The 24,242-nt window shown below is 35.5% G+C and overlaps 1 protein-coding gene across 3 annotated transcripts; it reads right to left on the bottom strand.

Moving 5' to 3' along the window:
• Positions 1–309: 309 nt before the first annotated feature.
• tmem51a (transmembrane protein 51a) lies at positions 310–22,809 on the bottom strand. 3 transcript variants are annotated; one of them, XM_030139792.1, is made up of 3 exons: positions 22,725–22,809; positions 9,176–9,628; positions 310–6,065 (listed from the first exon to the last, which is right to left on the bottom strand). In XM_030139792.1, the coding sequence occupies exons 2-3, from the start codon at positions 9,577–9,579 to the stop codon at positions 5,672–5,674; spliced, it is 798 nt and encodes a 265-aa protein (XP_029995652.1). In that variant the 5' UTR covers positions 9,580–9,628; positions 22,725–22,809; the 3' UTR covers positions 310–5,671. The 3 variants fall into 3 exon arrangements, with proteins under 3 accessions (XP_029995652.1, XP_029995651.1, XP_029995653.1); XM_030139791.1 differs by lacking the exon at positions 22,725–22,809 and adding an exon at positions 15,835–16,031; XM_030139793.1 differs by lacking the exon at positions 22,725–22,809 and adding an exon at positions 15,530–15,653.
• Positions 22,810–24,242: the final 1,433 nt, after the last annotated feature.

The following is a 24,242-nucleotide window of genomic DNA, read 5'->3' on the forward strand; positions in this document are numbered from 1 at the left end:
TTAATGTGTTGTCTAATTTTTTTTGCGGAAAAGGCATCAGTGGCAAAGAGTGACATTCAAAGGCATTGTGTGTTAATGTGAAACTGAAGTAGAGCTGAAATGTTCCTATTGTTGCTTCGTACAAATGGAAACTGAATCCTCGTACGACAAAATATCAGAGAAACACGGCCAAGAAAAGTTTCACTTACCTCCAGCTTTCAATTCAGCGCCTGCACATTAACCGAACAATTGCAAAGTTACACAATAAAACACAGAGCAGGTCAAAACATGCTGTAAATGTACAAATATGACTGTAAAATACATGTGGTTAATTAGCAAAAATGTTCTTTTATTTCTCATAAAATCTTAGTGAGATGAATTTTTTTTCCCACTCTTCAGGAAATGACAACACATTTTACACAAACAAATCAAAATCATCATAGATAGAAAAGTATATTTTCACAGTACATAACGTATAAAAAGTCAGATTTAGGTCATAAAAAAAAGCAATAATAAATGAAACAAGACAGAAAACAGCATGTATTTCGAGAGTTAATCTAAAGAAAACAAAAAGTGACTTCTTAATCATAATACTAATGTAAAACTTGCTATAAAAATCAAACATTTAGTTTGGTTTCTTTGCAAATGAGGTACAAGGACTATGTCTGCAGTACTGTACATGACAGAAATAATAGAATTAATACAATGCGTGTAACCAAAAATGTGGACATAGATCATGCACGGTTAAGTCAAAAAACCTGAAGTGTCTCAGTATTCTTATTGCCTTTCACTTGACAGAAAAACCTAACAATATATTATGACATCAATTATTTATTTTTGTGCAAAAAAATCCAGAAAGTATCAAAAAGAATGACTGAATGAATCAGGGAAAAAGAGGAGTTTCTGGGAAATAGGGAAACAGGAATACAAGTCATTTTCTTGAATAAAACGCTTGACTTTTTTTCTTCCTTTCAGCTCATTCTGTGCATATTTCTAAGGTAAAAACACTCTGAAAGTAAAGCTGGGATTGGAGGAATAGTGATGAGCAAGTGAGTGAGTAATGTTTACAGCTATGGCCCAGCTGCACAGTCAAAGAGTCCTTGTGTTGATCACAGACCACACTGCTGCCATCACAGTCTGACTGTTCACCACGGCTGCAGGGCAAATGCCTCCGACTATTCATTCCTTCCTCATGCCTTAGCATTCGCTCCTTCTCTACTCCACTGTCAGGCGAAAACAAAACACTGCATTAACAGAGTGACATCAGAGTTCATGTTCAGTCGTGCAAATCTACTTTGAAATCCTCCAGGAAGCACAGTACTGTAGTATTTTAACCTTAAGTATACCAAACGTTCCAGCTTATTTAAGAGGAATGTTTAACACTTAGCACAGCAGCCATTTTCCCCTGATGTCATGCTCAATATATCGCTAGCAAAAGGCTAATCTCATACTGCTGTGTACATGTGGAGCTGAGAAATGATCGATTCAGTGATTACCTACTAATATTATACTGAAAAGATAATGAAAAAGAAAAAAATCTGGAAAGATATTGAACTATATCAGAGTAAAACAACATATTTTAACTTACTGTTAGCATTGGCAGTCAACCACTCCTTCGCTATCATTATCAGCTAATGTTAGCTTACATGACACAGTAGGAAATGAAGGGTAACCAGTTCTGAAAATTGCATTTCAAGCACTTGGCCAGATGAGAAAACAACAAGACAGTTATACATTTCAGAATTAATTAACATATTTTCTTCTGTGACATGCAACATTCACACTAATATAAACCAAGAAGTTTGTTACCAACCACTCCTTCAGTAACATTAGCAGCTAATGTTAGCTTACATGATACAGTAGGAAATGAAATGTAAACTAATTCTGAAAAGTGTGTTTCAAGCACTTGGCCAGATGAGAAAACAACAAGATAGTTATACATTTCAGAATTAATTTACGTATTTTCTTCTGTGACATGTAAAAGTCACAGTAATATAAACCAAGTTTATGTTACCAACCACTCCTTCACTAACATTAGCCGCTAATGCTAGCTTACATGATACAGTAGGAAATGAAGTGGAAACTAATTCTGAAAATTGCATTTAAAGCACTTGGCCAGATGAGAAAACAACAAGATAGTTATACATTTCAGAATTAATTTACATATAATCTTCTGTGACATGCAACAGTGTCAGTAATATTAGCCAAGAAGTTGGGTGAGTGCTAATGCTAACATCTAGCTACTCCTTCGCTAATATTATCTGCTATTAGTGTTAGCTTACATGACACAGTAGGAAGTGAAGTGTAAAGTAATTCTGAACAGTGTGTTTCAAGCACTTGGCCAGAGGAGAATAAAGTAAGATAATTATATATTTCAGAATTAATTTACATATTTTCCTCGGTGACATGAGACAGTCACAGTAATATTAACCAAGAAGTTTATGTTACCAACCACTCCTTCACTAACATTAGCAGCTAATGTTAGCTTACATGATACAGTAGGAAATGAAATGTAAACTAATTCTGAAAAGTGTGTTTCAAGCACTTGGCCAGATGAGAAAATAAGATAGTTATACAGTTCAGGATTAATTTACATATCTTCTTCTGTGACATGCAACAGTCTCAGTAATATAAACCAAGAAGTTTATGTTACCAACCACTCCTTCACTAACATTAGCAGCTAATGTTAGCTTACATGATACAGTAGGAAATGAAGTAGAAACTAATTCTGAAAAGTGTGTTTCAAGCACTTGGCCAGATGAGAAAACAACAAGATAGTTATACATTTCAGAATTAATTTACATATTTTCTTCTGTGACATGCAACAGCGTCAGTAATATTAGCCAAGAAGTTGGGTGAGTGCTAATGCTAACATCTAGCTACTCCTTCGCTAATATTATCTGCTATTAGTGTTAGCTTACATGACACAGTAGGAAGTGAAGTGTAAAGTAATTCTGAACAGTGTGTTTCAAGCACTTGGCCAGAGGAGAATAAAGTAAGATAATTATATATTTCAGAATTAATTTACATATTTTCCTCCGTGACATGCGACAGTCACAGTAATATTAACCAAGAAGTTGGTTGATGCTAACTTTACTGCCTAATGTGGTATCAACTGTTATTTTAATTTGGGATTTTGGTTTGATGTTTTGCCTGATATCAATCCAATTTTCAGTATCTAGTGATGTGATTTGTCAGATTTTCTACATTTAAATATTCAACACAGATGTATAAAAATATCATTTAGCATTTCAGCTTCCAAGCCTCAATGTGATATCAGAAGAAAATGGCCGCCATGAAATGAGCTCATTCCTGGAAAATCACTTTTTACCAAGAATGAAAGACTTGTAACTCACAGACAAGTAATCAAACATTACAGAGATCTCGCTACCGCTAAACCTAGCATTAGTTATTGTTTGTTTAAAAGAATAGTTAATTCTATGGAAAAATATAAATATTATATAAATGAAATGATAAATACTGCATAACAACTGCGTTAACTTTTAGAACCAAGAGTTAACAAACCATTTTCACAGCAGACATTTTAGTTTGTTTTCAGTAAGAAAGGTTACACATACAATTAATGATGGCTTGGTTTCATTTCGGTGTCAACTGAACCAAAAAGTACAATTACTGATAAATGAAACTGATGAAACCAAATGGAAACAGTCATCATTAATAATTTGCGTGTTCTGTCTGATCTCATGCTGCTGTAAAATACATTTCTGGATCCAAATAGTCAATATTGTGTTTAAGAGTTTTAAATACTGATAAAGCTTATGGTCAGTTTACAGCTTTGAATGCTCACTTTATGTTCGGTTGTGTGTTAACGTTATTTTATTTACCTTACCCTGAACTGTACAGCACAGATAGAAATGAAATACAAATTATGACAATGTGCAATACCTTATAAAAGCCTTATTCAATATCAGGAGAATCAATAAAGATCTAGTTTGGCAGATGTAGAAGGAACTAATATTAGCCAGCTAACGCGTAAGCATTAGCTAGCGCCAAAGTTTTTTCTCAGTTGCTTAAGAATTGTAACTAATTAGCTAACAAACAAAAAGGACCCAGAAACAATAAATGACTTCATGACTTAACAAGCAAATCATGTGTATTGTCTTAAGTAGCTAAAATGTCTGCTGTGATCTGTCTTACTGTGTAGGTGTGCTTGTCATACGGAGCCTTGCTAGTTTTGTCGCCTTTACTTCCAGTCTTTATGCTAAGCTAACTAGGCTAATGGTGCTTCAGATGTAGCATTAGTTTAGTTTGGATTAGATGTATCCAATGCACGGACATGATTACAATCATCCATCTCTACGCAAGAATATATCAGCGCCACATAACCAAATTATTCACTTAACGCGCATGTTACACAAAAGTTGAGTGACATGCTAAGTCTCTAACCAATTGCTAACTTGTGAGCTATGACTAATTTCATTCAAATGCAATAGGTAGTATCTGTTGGATAGGGGATATATTGGCACAAAATGCCCATAATAATGTTTCCATTAGTGTGTAATTATCTGAAAATAAGATTTGGTGTGTTTTTGTTGTCTTATAATGACCCACTTGTGACTCTAGAAGGAGGGGGACTCTTTCATGGAGTCCGCCATGTTGCGCTGACAGTGTTTCTACAGTAATCTGAATACTGGCTCCAGGGCCTTATGTATGTGTTTCTGTGCGTCTGTCCCCTGTACAAAACTTGCTTAAAAAAGCAATTAGAAAGTGACTATGTCCTGGCAAAAAACCGAAAGTCAATGCACCTTAGAATCATAATTTATCATGAGTCGCAGTGTCTTTTAAATCTACTGCTCCAATAGCCATGGCTAGATAATTTCCATAAATGAGCTTTATAAAATCTGACTCTGGTTACCCATTCTGCAGACAACACCCCTTGTTATGATAGAAAACTATTATTTTGTTAGTATAAATGTCGATCCCCATAGCTCAAAAACGCTGCTTTCCAGTACAGTAGGATACACACCTAGTTTCAGGCTTCAGGCAAAAACCCTATTATTATAGATCAGCTCTTCAGGAAGATGAACCACACTTTCAATTACACTGTAAACCACAAGATGAAAGTGAGGCAAAGCTCTGCTTTGTAGGAGGATGGAGATTTGTTGAACTCACACCATGAAGACTTACTGCTAAGACAGGAAGAGACATTTGTGTCAACAGTCGGTTGAATGCATAGCGTACATTGGGTAAATTGCTGGCAGTAGTAAATCACATGGTGAAAACAGGGCCTCGACGGCAGGTCCTGAACCAACGATGACTGTCCTGCTGAAGACAAACTGTCACCTCAAGCCTTTCATCATCAAGTCATGTGCATAGATAATGCAGTAGAGCCAGTACTTTGACTTATGTGCTGTCAATCCAACGTGCCGCAAAGTGGCAACAACACAGAAATATGAAACACCTTGCCCGTCATTATCAGTCCATTTCCACTTTGGAGATCCAGGGAAATCCAAAATGTATAAAAATAATCTTCTGTTCAGTGCTTTGGAGTGATGCGGCACAAATAAGGAGTTTAAACAGATACTATGTTTTATGAAAAGTGCCACCAAGAACATTCTGCCATACGATCCAGCCTCCAAGGCTTGGCTTAAAAAGGCAAATCCACGAAAAAAGTGATAATGGAAACTTCCAGGAATTTCTCCAGATTGTTTGGTCCATGTTCAGCCTGGTCTTAAAGCGGAGGCACTTTATCTTCATACTGCGGTGGCGGGGTAAGTGGTTCTATACTTATTCCAGCTGCCGGTTGGGGTACATCAGCATTTTTGGAGCGCAGCTTTTCTGATTTAATCCTGCGGATCTTGATCGGGAGGAGTTTGCGACTGTTTTTTCCAGGTCTACGATTAGAGGCAGATGCAGATGGAGCCGTGGAACCAGGTGGAGGCTGAGCTGCTGCCGCTGCCGATCCTTCAGATTCATATTGAACTCCGTCGACTTGAACCAGGTCATCGTAGGATGGCAGCTGGGAGACACTGGGACGGAGGTTGCTCTGACGGACCGGATACTGACCGCTGCCTACGGCCTCTTCATACGAGGGAACGGCGTACCTCTGGGCTTCTTCCTCGGCACTGTGGACATTTAGAGACACATGAGGGACTTGGCATGTTCAACGAAAGAGAACACAGATGCGTAAATAATGGACATATTATTGTAATGACTCAAAGATCACCTTCAGACATTTTAAAATACAATATCAAGATACTTCGAAAGACCTAACGTGTCCGAAAAGGTTTTTATAGAAAAGAAAAAGAAGAAATATTATTGATTCTGTTGGGTTTCTGTAAATTGGCTTAGAGTCTGGTTTTGACCAACTCTATTTGTAAAGTGTTATGAGATAACTTTTGTTATGATTTGGCGCTATATAAATAAAATTTGATAGATTGATTGATTGATTTGATTGGTTTTCCCCTGTAAGTCGCTTTGGAAAAAAACATCTGCCAAATGCATAAATGTAAATGTAAGTTAAACTTAATATTTTTTGGTAACTGACAGGTTTGGATGTAAACACCCCAAGTAATGAGACTCTAGTTTGATCCTCAGACTATTTATCACATCATTCCTATATTCTCTTCACTCACATTTTGTGATTCTCTCCAAAATCTATGTCCAATAAAGCTATAAAATGTAGAAAAAAATCTGAAATTCCAACAATGCAAATTCACAGACCTTGCAAAAAGACTGATCCACCTACTATAGGTGCTTGGTGTAATGTTATGGCACAATGTATGGTCCTGAAGAAAATAACACTTTCTTTTCCCTTCGGAATCTCACTTTTCCCATCTAACTATTTAATTATTTATCTATCTGTGTATTTAGTGTTTCCATTACAACTACTATTATTGCTTTATCATTATTATTAATTTCTTTTTACTCTTTATTTATATCGTTATTGAAAGAAATGATGTTTGTAGATATATAACCATCATTTCTTACTTTTATGTCATTTTTATTTATCCCTCTACTTCATGGAAGGTACGCAAATGACATTCTTTTATTTTGTTTAAAATATAGCTAGGTCAAGGCAAGGTCATTCCACAAGCCTTTCGGGTTTCCGACCTCACCTGCACATATTTTTACCCTTCTCTCTACCAAGAGAGATATGTACATGTATTTGACTTATTTTATATTTGTATGTGCAAATAAATAAAAACAAAAAAATAAATAAATAAATACTGCTAAATGCTACTAGTACTGCATTATATATTAACCACTCGTACTCTTTGTGGTTACATCTTCAGAATTGTTTTCAATTTTTTAGTTTGTTTTAATTGCTTATTTTAATTTCATTTATTTTATTTGTAAATCCAGTAGTAGTCATGTGTGATTTTTTTTAAAAAAATATTTCTTTGTGTTTTGTTTGATTTTCTTTTTTCTCTTAACAGTGGGTGGGAAGGGATAATGGTTATTTATGGTTCATTCGTAGAAGCCGTTCTGGCTTAGATTAAAACTGTTGTTGTTCTCAATATACAAAGAGTAAGACATTTCCCATTACCTTTCAACTAGAATACCTGGAAACTTTATACATGTCAGACATTGCTATGTGTGTATGAAAAATCCAAATAAAAAGATTTACTTAGAAAAAAAAGTTTGTTTTTTTTTTTCCAATTTTTTTAATCAAATCAAAGAAAATAATCAATATCACAAAAACACTTGATAGCTGCATCTCTAACCCTGTGTAATCTGTTTGATAACTAACCAAGCAGAGTTAAACCAAAAATTATAATATGATTTTTTTTACCAAATCACATAGCTCTGATGCAGATACAAAACTCCAACAGGACATTCCCTTTAATATCCTGTTGGAGTTTTATATGTTGGAGTTTCTCTCTAAACACCTGAAAGTCCTTTATGGCAGTGTTTTTCAACCTTGGGGTCGAGACCCAACTTGGGGTCACGTGGAATTCAAATGGGGTCGCCTGAAATTTCTAGAAATTGACAAAAATAAATAAGAAAAAACATACAAATAAAAAATATATGTTGAGTTGACAGAGACAATCCCAATACATAAAAGTCATGACAAACTGTGAGTCCGAAACTGAAGCACTGTGGTTCTGTTTAGCTGTCAAATGTTCATTGTGGTCTGTTTCAGATGCTGCAGCTCTTTCATAATTCATAGTTTGAGTTCTTGTTTGTTCGGTATTAATCAAGCTACATTTTAAAAATACTCAATTCAGTAAAAATGATTGGATGGTGTTTTTTCAGTCCTGTCCATTCCACAGGTGACAATTTTTTTTTTATTTTTGTGTTAGAACATTTAATTATTCGGTTGTAATTGGGGTGTGAAGGGGATTTTAAGCAATACAGTAAAAAATGCTCCAGGAAAACATCTTGCACTCCACCTTTAAGAAAGATTTAAAATAGAAAAAAGTCCTTTGAGATCTGCCACAAAAACTACCAAAAGTACCACTAGGTCTTCATGGATTAAGACAGTGTTTTTCAACCTTGGGGTCGCCTGAAATTTCTGGTAATTTCTGGTAATTAATGATTAAAAATAAATAAATAAATAAAATAATAATAATAAAAATTACTAATAAAATATATGTTGAGTTGACAGAGACAATCACAATCCATAAAAGACATGTCAAACTGAAGCTGAAACTGAAGCACTGTGGTACTGTTTATATTTCAAATGTTCATTGTGGCCAGTATGTATTTATTGAGTCAAAATTCCTTAATTGTGCGCTAATTCATTGTCAGCCTTGTAAATCCAAGCTGGACTGACTGTACATATCCTGACCAAGGAAAATAAAATTCTCACTTTGTGCAGTAATCTACACCTGGCTTTTCTGCCTCCATCCATAATAATATATATTATATAGACTAAATGTCGTCTAAAATTAACATTTATTTGCAACATAGTATAGCAAACTATTACATGAGCAAAAACAAATTAATTTTAGCAAAAAAAAAAAAGTCTCTGTTTTGAATGTCTGGGGTCGCCAGAAATGTGTGATGTTAAAATGGGGTCACGAGCCAAAAAAAAGGTTGGGAACCACTGCTTTATGGTCAGGGTAAGGCTATAATAAACCCAATAATAAACTGTACTTTTACAGGGTTTGACATGACCATGGCCTCACAGTAAAGTCATTTCAACAATATTTCTGCTGACGGAACAACGCCGCACAACAATCGTAAAACCCCCTGATGAGTTCAAACCCACAGTCATGAGTGGACTCACGTTGCTCTTTCCTGCTGCTCAGCTGCTGCCGCTCTGTTGTTCTGTTCCACCTGTAACATCTGGAGCTCCCGCTGTTTGTTTCTCATCCCCAGACACATGGAGAGCAGCAGCATCACCACGCCGGCGCCCACCAGGACGAACGCCACCGACGACGCTTTACTTTTCCGTACAATATCACTCTCTCCTCCTCCCGACCCGCTGCTGCTGCTGTTACCGGCGGCGTCTGCAGGTACCACGCTCCACACGATCATCACAATACCAAGAGCAATGAGGCCGACGCCCAGCGCGCACAATGCATACTGGGAACCGGAGTTTCTACCGCTGTTGTTGTTGGTGGTGGTGTTGATGTTAGTGGGAGTGGCCTCTCTGCCGTGGCTCGGCTGTCCGTCCACACCGGAGCGCATTCTGTCAGTCCTGTTACTTTAGAGTGAGCAGCTGCACTGAGGTCAGAATCTGGAGAGAACGGAATGTGGGGTCAGAGTGAGGAACATTAAACTGAAGTAACAAACCACAAAATACAGCAGAAAACCATACATTAAAAAAAAAAAAAAAAAAAACATTCGTGGTGATTTAGTTTCGTTCAGCTGTTCCAACTTTGTCTTCCCTAAAAATAAAACAAAACATGCAAAAGAACCAAATGTAAAATTCTCAACTACAGAAAAACCCAGATTCTCATAAGCTCTAGTACAATCACTTTCCTCAACGTATCCTCATGCAATCGCTTCCAAAAATGTGCGATAACCCTGTATAATGTGAATCACATGCAATTAGTCATGCAATGTTCCTCTGCAGTTCATGCAAAAACAATGTAATATTTATCCAAACATAAATGCAATATTATTATATAGACTTGAGTTCATAGATATACATACTGTTAATATTGTTCTATTCATATTTTATGTCTATTTCTACTTTTAGTTCTATTCTTATTTCACTTTTTGTAAAAATTTTATATTCTATTTTCTTATCTAATTTTTAGTTTTTGTAATTTTATATTATTCATCCTATTCTATTCTATATTTTCTAAAGTATTGGTGTTTTATTTGCACTGACTGGAGTAGCACTTCTAATTTCATAGCACATACAATGACAATAAAGGCTATTCTATTCTATTCTATTCTATTCTATTCTATTCTATTCTATTCTATTCTATTCTATTCTATTCTTCTGAACATTTTTAATACATATTTCTGGTTGCATCTCAATACAGAGACTGAAAACTACACAACACAATATGACTTTTTAAGTAAAGCTCTGAATCTCTTGCCCCCTACAGAGGACAAAAATGCATTCCTGGGTCTCAAGAGTATATGTATATATATATATAAAATAAAAGTCAGTCATTGGTTTGACCTCTGTTCACATGACAAAAAACGTAAATTCTATGGAAATTGCAAAAAAAAATGCGCAGTAAATAATTTGCTTGCACAAAAAAGTTCAAAGCATGTCAAGTAAAATGGGGGTGGGGATCATACAAAATGTTTATATTTTTTCTAAACATTTTCAATACATATTTCTGGTGGCATCTTGATATAGAGACTGAAAAATACACAATACAATATGACTGAGTAAAGCTGTGAAACTCTGGTCCACTACAGAGGACAAAAATGCATTGTTGGGTCTCGGGAGTATCAGTGAATGAATGAATGAATGAATGAATGAATGAATGAAAGAAATCAGAACTACATGGCTTTCACAGGGAAGTCAGTCATTAGTTTGACCTCTGTTTACATGACAAAAAATGTCGTAAATGACATGAAAACTGCAAAAGATTCATACAGTAAAACACAGTTTGAACAAAAATATTCAAGACATGTTAAGTAAAATGGGGGGGGGGGTTCATACAAAATTTCAGATTTTTTTTTTTTACATGTTTGATATTTTTTCTAAAAATGTAAAACATATTTCCTACGGCACCACTAGCATTTGTGGGCCCCATGAAAGCTAAACGATGTGGGCCCTTTACAAAATTCAGGATCTTATTGATTTGTCAGAGCAGGGATAGGGGGGTGGGGGGGGTTTGTATCCGTGGGGGTGCGATCCATAACTAATGAAACTAACGCTGACGTGAAACGAAAGTGAAACTGCTTTCAACATCCAACTCTGGGCTTCGATGCCTCTGTTACACAGCGGATGTTACACAACATTTTCACAACTTCTAACCTGTATCCACTGGACCCCCTCCACTGCTCTATGGGCCCCCCACAAATACTGGGCCCCATGAATTTGTCATGTTTAAACCCCCCCCTTACGCCACCCCAGCATATTTCTGGTTGCATCTTGATACAGAGACTGAAAAATACACAGTACAATATGACTTTTGAGTAAAGCTGTGAAACTCTGGTCCACTCTATTGCTGGTCTCAGGAGGATATTCAAGTCTTAGTTAATTTATTCCTCAGCTGTTCAGAGTAAATATCATCTTTGTATACTGATGAAAATATTCTGTAAACCTGACTGAACAGAAAATGCACTTAAAACACCACAGTGGTTTCCGAGACGCGGGGTGTGTTATATGGTAAAAAATTGACAGCAGTCGGACATCACAGCGTCACTAGTTACTCAGTGTCAACACAGTAACAAGGAAAGATAAGGACTATTATGGGATGGTTTTGTACAGTGTGGGTATGTCACAATGCCTTACAGACTCCAGAGGATGTTATGACGGTGATTCACTGTGATGCAATGATTAAGCAATAAGCACCGATGTCATAAGACTTCACAGTGTTCGCCTGTAACTCTTATCTGTGATGGTTTAGAGGAAGAACACGCTACTGCAGAAATCCTGTTTGGAAGGGTTGGTGAATTTTATGATTATATGTTGAGTTTGTCCTCTGCAGTTTGTACAAAATCCACTATTCTTGCAATAAAAATGCAATATTTATTCAAACATGAACGCACTATTTTTATGACCTTATTCAAATATATGTACACACTGTTAATATTGTTAATATTCATACACTGTTAATATTAATATTCACAGATGTATATACTGTTAATATTGTGTCTATTCACATTTTGTCGATTTTTACATTATTCTACTTTTAGTCCTATTGTTATTTTACATTTTGTTAAATTTCATATTGTATTTGCTTATTTTATTTAAGAGTCTGCTTTGACCAGCTCTACTGTCATGAGATAACTTTTGTTACCATGTGATGCTATATAAATATAATTTAATTGATTGATCAATTTTATTTTTTTAGGTTTTGCAATTTTATATTCACTCCATTCTTATTTTCTTATGTATTTTTTATTCTTAGTTTCCACTGACTGGAGTAGCACTACTAATTTCATTGCACCCACAATGACAGTTAGGGATGCACCGATACTGATAGCAGTTTCGGGTATCGGTCCAATACTGAGCGCGTGTACTAATACTCGTACTCGTAAAAGTGCTCCAGTACAAACACACCGATACCACTTGACAGCGATGTGACATTCACCTCACAGTGCAGCAGATATGCGACAGAGATTTTTTTTAAATGAACAATGCGACAAAAGTAATGTTAAAGACACAGACAGACACAGATGGAGTGTATTGTCTGTCCTCTGCGTACATTCCGAACGCAATTCTGTCCGTTTTCTGGGAGCTAGTGGATGCATACCCCGAGCCATGTAAAGATCATCATATTATCTTATTTGTAAGGCTTTGTGCGAACCCAGACGGAGAATAACACCAGGAACCGTGGAGGTAGCAAATATTTTCAAAGAACGACTGTGAGAGTTAGAGAAAAACTACTGACGTATTAATTAGGGTTGGGACTCTTTTACTATCTCATGATTCCATACAATTCGGATTTTTGGGGCTATGATTCGATTCAAAATCGATTTTTGATTCAAACCGATTTGATTCATATTGATTTCTGCTTCAGTCTATAGGTGTGTAAAGGATCCTCATGACCTACTCCAGTCTGTTTTGTAAGATAGAATGACAAATGCAGACATTCTAACGTCTTTGTCACATTTATTCAGTTTTAAACATTTATCCATGCTTGGCAGGGAGTTTGGTGAGGCACAGCACTGTGTGTTGGTTTGCTGCTGGTGGCTGACTGTGTCACCGTGTCCTTAAGCTGTGGGTGATGCAGCTGACAGACTGATGCCATGAAATCGCGTTGTATGTGACGCCAGTTTATTGCATTTGGCGTGATATACATACGCATTTTCATCCTTTCGTGTTTTATTCAACACCATTTGATGGCGTGTCAATGTGCTAGCCGCTAATCACGCTAATCACTAACCCTAACCCTAACCCTAAACCTAGCTGTTAATCATGCTAGCTGATAACCGCACTAGCCGCTAACCCTACCTCCTCCATTAATTTCCTTTTTTTTTTTTTTTGGTGCTTACCGCACATGCGTATGTTCCAGAACCGACTGCGTGATGTCCCACGTACAAAACAGAGGCACACTGTAGGCGGAGTTGTTTTACTTTTTAAAACTGATTTTGGGACATTTTAAACAGATTCTGAATCATAGTAAATGAAAATTGCAATTTTTATATGAATCTATTTTTTGGCACACCCCTAATATTTATGACAACTACCCTCATCAATATCAACATTAGTATCCACATCAGTGTTGCCTCTGTTGTCACCATGTTTATTATTACTGACTTTCTTCTTCTTCTCAAAAAGCTTTACTTTTCTTAGTGGTATTTGTCTGGTGTGGTTAATTAAGAGCGGCGCCCTCTGGTGGATTGATTGAGAAACACTCATTCTAATGCATTAAATGTCAGTAGCATCACTTTGTTCCAGTCAGACTAATGACAACGACAATAAAGCACATTTTCAAAAGTAACTAAGAACTGGAATGGGATTATTAATAGGGGTGTGCTAAAAAAATCGATTCCTATAAAAATCGCGATTCTCATTTACTATGATTCAGAATCGATTTAAAATGTCCCAAAATCGATTTTAAAAAGTAAAACAAATCCGCTGGCAGTCTGCCTCGGTTTTGTACACGGGACGTCCTGATGTCATCACGCATTCAGTTCTGGAACATACACATGCACAGTAAGCACCAAAACAAAGGAAACTAGTGGAGGAGGTAGGGCTAGCAGCTAGCGCAATTAGTGGTTAGGGTTAGCGATTAGCGACTAGCACATTGACACACCATCAAATGGTGTTAAATAACACATGAAAGGATGAAAATGCGTACATATAGCACACCAAATGCAATAAACTGGCATCACATACAACACGATTTCATGGCATCAGTCTGTCAGCTGCATCACCCACAGCTTAAGGACACGGTGACACAGTCAGCCACCAGCAGCAAACCAACACACACTGCTGTGCCTCACCAAACTGCCTGCCAAGCATGGATAAATGTTTAAAACTGAATAAATGTGACAAAGACATTTGAATGTTTGCAACTGACATTCTGTCGTACAAAGTAGACTGGACTAGGTCATGAGGATCCTTTACACACCTATACAGAAATAATTATGAGTCAAATCGTAGCCCCAAAAATCGGAATTGAAAATTGATTTTGAATCGAATCATAGCCCCAAAAATCTGAATCGAATCAAATTGTGAGATAGTAAAAGAGTCCCAGCCCTAATAAATATGTCAGTAATTTTTCTCTAACTCACACAGTCGCTCTTTGAAAATATTCGCTACCTCCACAGTTCCTGGTGTTATTCTCCGTCTGGATTCGCACTGAGTCTCATATATGAGATAATATGATGATCTTTACACAGCTCTGGGTACACATCCGCTAGCTCCTGGAAAACAGAGCCCCAAAAATCAGAATCAAAAATCGATTTTGAATCAAATCGTACCCCCAAAAATCGGAATCCAACTGAATCGTGAAATAGTAGAAGATTCCCACCCCTAATTACTAAGTACTCATATCGGTACTCGGTATCGGCAAGTAATCAAAAGTAAGTACTCGGTCTGGAAAAAAGTGTTGTCGGTGCATCCTTAATGACAATAAAGACTGACACAGATTCTGACTGTTTGAGTAAATGCAACCACATGAGGTTCAGTTTGCATGTTCAGCACCTGCAATATTTTGTTATCATGTTGTCCTTAAACCTGTACAGGCCTGCAGGGGAAAACAGCACACACACACACACACACACACACACACACACACAGGCCCAGAAATGTATGGTATGAGATGGACCAGTGTTAAACCATGACAGCTGGACTCATCAGTGGGAGCTGAAGCTGGCACATAGGAGTTTTCCCAGAGGACCCAGTGTCCATAACCTCAGTGTGCAGTGGCCTAACCCCCCCCCCCCCCCCCCCCCCCCACACACACACACACACACACACACACACACACACACACACACACACACACCTTCACCTCCCAGCCTTTCTTCTGTTCCTCTGCAGAATACGCACCTCTAACACAGGCTGGATGTGTTTTTACGCATCAGCAGGATCAGACCAGTCCTCCTTCTGTGCTGCTCGGCTCAGATATTTGTCTAAACAGACTCTATAAGTTGATATTTTAGTTTCTAAAGTGAAGGTGTAGACTTCCAAACTGTTGCTTCGAAAACAAACCCCACTGTGTTTGCGCGCTTTGGTAAAAACGCAGAGGTGGATGTGAATGTTTACGCAACCATCCATCCAAGAATAACAAACTTTTAGAACTTATAGAAACAACAAAACGTTACAAACTATCACTTTTTTTTTTCTGGACTCACCTCTGCATGGTTGGAGAAGAAACGCGGCAGTTGTCGTGTTCCGTGTCCCACCCGGATGACGCGTAACGGGGTTTTTTTTAGGTGGATCTGCGCGCACACGGATGGATACGTGGAAGAATCTGGAGATAAATACGGGTTCTGTGTTTTGTTTTTTTGGTTTTTTTGGTTGGTGATCACGGACGAAGTTTGTTTGAGAAGACGGATGGGCCCAGACAGACAGAGAAGGAGGAGGAGGAGGAAGGAGGGGCTGTGCGTTCCGGGTCCAGCCTCCCCTTAACCCCTTCACCACCGGACTACTGCACAGCTCCAGCTTCATTATGTTCGCCTGTTTCCATTTTACGCAGCTTAACCCTTTCATGCACGAATTATGAGAACCTTAATCAAAAATTTTTCCGGAGTGTTTTTATTCCTCTTTAGGCATGAAAAAAAAACAATGTGATATAAAATTTTCTTCTGAAAAATAAATTAAAAAAAATAATAAAATAAAATAAAAATAATAATAAAAAAAAAAAAACATTTAAAAAAAAAAGTAATAATGACAAAAAAATTCTTATGAACCTATTTTTCATGAAGTTGCAAAACTGTCCACTCAGCTGGACACCACGCATTTAATTTTTGACACACAGAAACATGTATTTACTGATAAATTGTGTGAAAACTGTGGGGAAGGCTTGTGATTCTGGGGGTTTATCCTCAGGAGAGAGCTGCATAATGTCACCAATTCATGTCAGAAAAGATATGTAGTGTCTTAAAACTTGAATGAAGATATGTGTAAAAAAAACAAACAAACAAAAAAACGAAAAGAACAACAAAATCCGTGAATATACAAGAGAACAGCTGTAGAATAGCTGTCCACTGTAGTGACCACTGTGCATGAAAGGGTTAATAGGCTACAACAGGGGTTCCCAAAGTGTACGCGTACCCCCAGGGGTAACTGGAAGAAGCTCAAGGGGTACTTGAATTTTTATTTATTTATTTATTTATTTATTTATCCCTTTTATGCACAAATTATGAGAACCTTAATCAGTTTTTTTTCCTGAGTGTTTTTATTCCTCTTTAGCCCATAAAGACCCAAACAGCCACCGGTGACACAAACCATCTACTGATATAAACTGTTTAACACCTATTGATCCACTAATCCTATCAATACATGTATATAATTGGTGCAAAATATGGTTTGTCATCTTTTCATGCTCATCAGATATGACCCATTTGGATGTTCAGAGGCTCTGTAGTTACCATGGAAACATCATCTTCTACAACACTGATTCACCAGTAAAACCCATGGAGTTGGATCAGTGACAGTGGATGGACACACTTGAATTATGTTCAGTAAATGATAGATTTTGCTTTAAAAGTACCTTTTTCTTCAGTTTTCTCTGTTTTTGATTTAATAACCCTGAATTTTAATCTGAGTTTTTATGAACATCTACATGATCAGTGAATTCAATACAGGAAAATACCAGGTGTTCACAAAAAAAAATGCAAAACACAGAATATATTATTACAATTAATGGTGATAAATCCCTTCAGAAAAGTTAAATATAGAGAAAAAATCATTTGGGGACTATCACAAAAGTAGTACTGGGTCTTTTTGGGTTAGGCATGAAAAAAACTGCGACTGAAAAATTTCTTCTGAAAAATAAATAAAAGAAAAATAATTTAAAAAATTTTAAAAAATACATTAAAAAAAAAATATTATGAACCTATTTTTTTATGAAGTGGCAAAAATGTCCACTCAGCTGGACACCACACGTTTAATTTTTGACGCACAGAAACATGTATTTATTGATAAATTGTGTGAAACCCTTTCATGCACGAATTATGAGAACCTTAGTTGAGTTTTTGGGGGGAATTTTGGTGTTTTTATTCCTCCTTAGGCATGAAAAAAAACAATACAATTGAGTTGTGGGTTTTTTTTTTTTTTTTTTTTTTTTTCATGTATTTACAAAAATGTCCACTCAGCTACACCATGCATTATATTCTTGAAGCAAAGAAACAAGTATTTAAAACCCAATATCAGAAAATGATATGAAAACAATGAAATAAAAACATGTTTAATGCTGGTAATCTGAGGTTTTCTCACATTTTAACATATTCTAATACTAGTTATTACTCAATTCATTGAGATAATATGGGGAGAAAAAAAAAAAAGTTTAAAAACAAACAAACAAACAAAAAAACAGTCTAACAGTTAACAATTGATTTACAATCAAACATGTTACTGCAGATCAGGTTCATCAAGAACAGCAAAGTTACAGTAACGGTATGAATTGCAGTGTATGGGACGATGCATAAGAGTCCACTGTGTTGGCTGATATGGAATTAAAACAACAAAATATCATAATAATAGATTAGATTTTATATAGCGCTTTTTGAGACACCCAAAGTTGCTTTACATTATTGACCCATTATTCATTCACTCTCACATTCTCCCTCTGGTGGTGGTAAAGCTGCCCTGGGACAGACTGACAGAAGCGTGGCTGCCAGTTCGCGCCTACGGCCCCTCTGACCACCACCAAACATTCATACACCAGTGTGGGTGGCACTAGAGGCAAGGAGGGTGAAGTGTCTTGCCCAAGGACACAATGGACTGACTAGGACAGAGCGGGATTTGAACCGCCAACCCTTCGGTCATTGGACAACCCGCTCTACCACCTGAGCCATGGCTGCCCCTATATAAAAATATAATAAACATATAAAATATACATAAAATAAAGTATACAAGAGAACAGCTGTAGAATAACTGTCCACTGGAGTAACCATTATGCATGAAAGGGTTAAATACATTAAATAAGTCATCATGTACTGAATACAATATAAATAATGAGAATTAATGCTGAAATATAAAATACAATTAGGGATGTAATGATTACCGGTAGAACGATAAATCGCGGTAAAATTGCAGATGGTTCGTATTACCGTTTAAATTCTAATTATCATGATAACCGTGTTCGATTACCGCACTTTTGAGCGAAAAAACCCTACGTAAAGATTTGCTTTTATGTCAAATATTTGAGTATAGTTTTAATTTATTACAATTTTGATTTTATTTACCTAATATTTGGAACCAATATTCATTTTTAAAGTCTTTGAAAACGTTTGTTAAGCATCTGTGTTATTTATGCAATAAATTATATACATTTTTCAAATTATATATTTTGTGTGTTTTCTGGCCTTTTATGTTTTTATAGTAGGTTAAAGTGAAAAAATAATAGACAGATGAGATAGATGACGTTGCGCTGAAAAAAAAAAGATACCAAACATGGGTATGGTAAACATTTCTGTATATAGTATATAAGGCAAAACCAAAAGGACTGAAAAACAGACAAAATAGGCTCAGACCACTAAGGGTTAATACTTTAATGTTTATGCCAACAGAAAGGACATTGTGCCTATTATTTCATTTGTTTTAGGGTTTTTTTTGTTGTTGTTTTTTTCAAAATACAACTTGTTTAAATTATTTCAGTGTGTGTGTTAGTACTTTTTGAACATTTTGAGCACAATTTCAACAATACTGTGATAATAATGATAACTGTGATAATTTTGGTTACAGTAACCGTGATATGAAACTTTCATATCATTACATCCCTAAATACAATAAATACATTTATGTAATAAAATGGTCACTGCTGACTTTATTTCATTTCAATATTTTTTATTCTTTACATTATTATTATTATTATTATTATTATTATTATTATTATTATTATTATTATTATTATTATTATTGTCTGTCATCTTGTTTAAGCTTTGGTAACATTTTAAAACATTTCTATTTTTTATTATTCGAGATGAGTTTATTTGAGTTGCTAAGTAATTGTTTTTTGTTGATGAAAGGTTCATTTATTTATTCAAGACCATTTCATAACTTTTTCTCAGCACTCCTTTTTGAGCAGTACTTGTTAAATTTATTTGGTTATTACTGGTGTACATGGCAATTGCTATTTTGTCTTGATCATCTTTATTTATTAATGTATTTGCTCAGATTTTAGAATCCTTGTGCACAAAAAATGTTAATATTTTTTTTCTTCTGCTCAAAACAAATGAATGAATGAATGAATGAAAGAGGGCGATTTTCAGTTTATATTTTTGCACAAAATTTGCTTATAAAGATTTATTATTTATTAAGAATTGTGTTTTCCTTTACATAAATTACATATTTCAGTAATTTCCTACAGAAAAAGCAGCATAAAATCACTAGAATTTCTGAAATGAATTGTTTAACCTCCAAAACTGTCAAGAGGCTGAGCCCCAGACCCCTAAATATAATGAATAATATTAAAAAGGTCATTTTAATGCATACTGGCTACTTCACAGTGCCCGTCTAAAGTCTGGAAACACCCAATGTTTTTGTTTTGGAGGCACATACACGCTTCTTTTGTTAATATACAACAAACTCTGCACTTCAACAGTATGTGTTTGGTTCAGAAATGGAATAAACGGTTAAACTTTAAAAGTCCAGCCTCAGAAGCTTTACAGTTGTACACACTCTCACTGGCGTCCTGACAGGTCGCTTTACCAGGCCTTTTGTAAAACCTGCCAAATGTTTTCTTGGCCGGTTGGATATTCGTTTGTGAACTTGTGATTCAGTTCATTCCAGAGTAGATCTTTAGGATTTAGGTCACTTCAGGTGACTGAGCCGGTCATTCGAGGATGGCCATGCCTTCACACTGACCCAAATCAGAGCTCAAACATCAAACTGTTTTTCACTGTTTTTATTCCTGCACCAATGTCACAGTCAGGAAGTTAATCTTTTATGCATAGAACACTGGTCTACAATTTTTTTCTGTTAGAAATGATCTGCTTCAGAGATTAAATGTGCTAAATGTTACGTATTTTAATCAGATTAATTGGAAAACAAATGACCAAAGCGCTGTTTTGTTGATGTTTTCAAGGTATATGATGAAGTGTTATTACACATATACTGGTTTATGTACATTTATATAATAGATTTATTAATGTTCCACTGATAGAACCTGTAGAGTGAATGTATTGTTATGTACAGACAGTGTTTTGAAATAGATCTGTGGCTCTGACACTAATATTCCCCATTGTGTCATTAATTCTCAAATTTCGCATTTTGACCCAAGTTTGTATCTGAGAAACTTCAGCCAATCAGCATTTAGGACTGGATTTGTCTATATTAGTCAGTCACACATGGTAAAATTTAACTACTTTTATTCTGGAAGCATTTTACTTAAACAGAACAAGAATACAATAGAATAGAATAGAATAGAATAGAATAGAATAGAATAGAATAGAACAGATTTCAACAGAATAGACTAGACTAGACTAGAATAGAATAGAATTCAACAGAATAGAATAGAACAGAATAGAACATACTTCAGTAGAATAGAATAGAATAGAATAGAATAGAATAGAATAGAATAGAATAGAACAGACTTCAACAGAGTAGAATAAAATAGAATAGAATAGAGTAGAATAGAATAGAATAGAACAGATTTCAACAGAATAGACTAGACTAGACTAGACTAGACTAGAATAGAATAGAATTCAGCAGAATAGAATAGAACAGAATAGAACATACTTCAGTAGAATAGAATAGAATAGAATAGAACAGACTTCAACAGAGTAGAATAAAATAGAATAGAATAGAGTAGAATAGAATAGAATAGAATAGAACAGACTTCAACAGAATAGAATAGAATAGAATAGAATAGAATAGAACCGACTTCAACAGAATAGAATAGAATAGAATAGAATAGAATAGAATAGAACCGATTTCAGTAGAATAGAATAGAGTAGAATAGAATAGAACAGACTTCAATAGAATAGAATCGAATAGAATAGAATACAATAGAACAGAATCGAACAGAACAGAATAGAAGAGAACAGATTTCAGTAGAACAGAATAGAATAGAATAAAGCAGAATAGAATAGAACAGACTTCCATAGAATAGAATAGAATAGAATAGAATACAATAGAACAGAATCGAACAGAACAGAATAGAATAGAAGAGAACAGATTTCAGTAGAACAGAATAGAATAGAATAAAGCAGAATAGAATAGAACAGACTTCAATAGAATAGAATAGAATGGAATAGAATAGAATAGAATAAAGCAGAATAGAATAGAATAGAACATAGCAGAATAGAACAGAATAGAATAGAACAGACTTCAATAGAATAGAATAGAATAGAATAGAATAGAACCTTTAAAAATGTGTTTAAAAAAAAAAAAAGTCAAATCGTAACTACTCCAAGAAATGCAGGAATGTAAATGATTGTATTGACTCTTGCAGTCCAAGTTGCTGTAAAGATAAAAGTTTAAATGTTTTAAGGTTTATGTGTTGAGATGAAATTTTCAGCTTGTTGATTATATAAATTAATTGAAAACTTCTTTTTATTTATATATGTATTTTGTAACGGTATTTGTATTTTAACAGACCCTAGGAAGAGTAGCAACCACCATGGTGGAAGCTAATGGGGTTCTGTATAAACAATAAACAGAATAAAACAGAATGGAATAAAACAAAATAGAATACTACAGAAAAGAAGAGAAAAGAAAAGAAAAGAAAAGCTTCTATTGTCACTGTGTGTTCAATGAAATTAGGAGTGCTACTGCAGTTGGTGCAACAATATTAATAAAAAAAAACAAAAAACAATGCGTCAGAAAATAAGAATAAAGCACATGAAATTACACAAAAAAGTAACATTGGAATAGAACAAAAGTAGAATAAAAAAAATAGACTTAAAATATGATTAGACACAATATCAACAATATGTATATCTACGAAAGTCTATATAAAATATTGCATTGGTGTTTAAATAAATATTGAATATTGCATGAAGTCTGGAGATCAGCTGTTTAAAAAAGTGAAGCTTACGATCAGATGAAGAATAAATGACAATAAACTAAAACTTACCTGAACTGCTGTTGCACACACTTGTATAAACCTCCAAAATAAATCAAACTCAGAAAACTGTGATCGGTTTTTAACAGTCCAGGAAAATACCGTGTAAGTGTTCCTGCGGTTGACAGTTTCCTATCATAAACGCTCCTGAACGTCAGCCTGTGTTTCCCCAGAGTTTTCTGTCATAACGCTGACAGATCAGCTGTAATCACTCTACGGTCATTTGTGTTTTTACTTCCCTGTTTGTAAATCAGACACCTACTTAAAGAGGAACTGACATGGGCAGCGGACACATGGCGTAAACAGTTAACAGTCATGCAACGCGGCGTGGTGGTAACCTGTAAATAACAGGGTGGAAGGGGGTAAAGGGGTCCGCTTCCTTCACCAGTTTCCTCTAGTGCATCAGACCTATCAGAACACGACTTCAATACTTAACATTAATGACTAAACCAGTTCTGACCGAGTCCACTGGATGCATTGTTTGTGTGGAGGGAGAAGAACCCTGTGGTGGAGGCTCTGGGGAACCAGTCTTCCTCTTTGTTTTTTCTCTGGTTCCTTTGGTTTACAACGCACACCGAGACAGAAACACACAGACCTGACCTGGATTAAAGCTGGGAGATGGACTTGAATACCTAGAGTTATCAAAGTCTAATCAAACAAAGAGAAATGTCAGAAGAAAGACGACATTAACCCTGAACCCATAAAGACCTACGCCCTCAAAAATACAGGTACCAGCTTGTACTTAAAAGGATACAAATACTTGTCGCTGGGGGTGTACTTTTTTGAGAGACATTTCTGTACCCTTTCGAAATGGTCCATTTTTGTACCTTAACCCTTTCATGCATGAATATTGAGAACCTTTATCAAGATTTTTTTTTTTTTTTTTTCCCTGAGTGTTTTTATTTATCTTTAAGCATGAAAAAAACAAAACAATGTGATTGTAAATTTTCTTATGGGACCTGTTTTTCATGGAGCTCCAAAAATGTCCACTCAGCTGGACACTATACTTTTAATTTTTGAAGCAAAAAAAGCATGTATTTACTGATATATTGTGTGAAAATTATGAAATGAAATCATTTTTCAGGCAGCTAATCTGATGTTTTCTCACATTTTAACATATTCCTATTCTAGTCACTGCTCACTTCATGGAGATAATATGCAAAAAAAATAAAAAGTAAAAAAAAAGTTAATAACAGTCTAATAATAATAATAATAACAAGCAACTGATTTATACTCAAACATGTTACTGCAGATCAGGTTTATCAGAAACAGCAACGTTACAGTAATGGTATGAATTACAGTGTATGTGATGGTGCATAAGCGTCCACTGTGTTGGAACTCAAACAACAAACAAAAAACAACAAAACCCATGAAAATACGCACAAGAGAACAGCTTTGAACAGCTGTCCACTGGAGTGACCACTACGCACGAAGGGTTAAGTACTTTACATAGAAAGAAAACTCTCATATAGTTGATGATGCCATGATGTTTAAAGTTTGAACTGGTGGCCTAATTGAGAAAAAAAAGAA

The sequence above is a fragment of the Sphaeramia orbicularis genome, chromosome 7 (genome assembly GCF_902148855.1).
Source record: "Sphaeramia orbicularis chromosome 7, fSphaOr1.1, whole genome shotgun sequence".
Classification (NCBI taxonomy): domain Eukaryota; kingdom Metazoa; phylum Chordata; class Actinopteri; order Kurtiformes; family Apogonidae; genus Sphaeramia; species Sphaeramia orbicularis.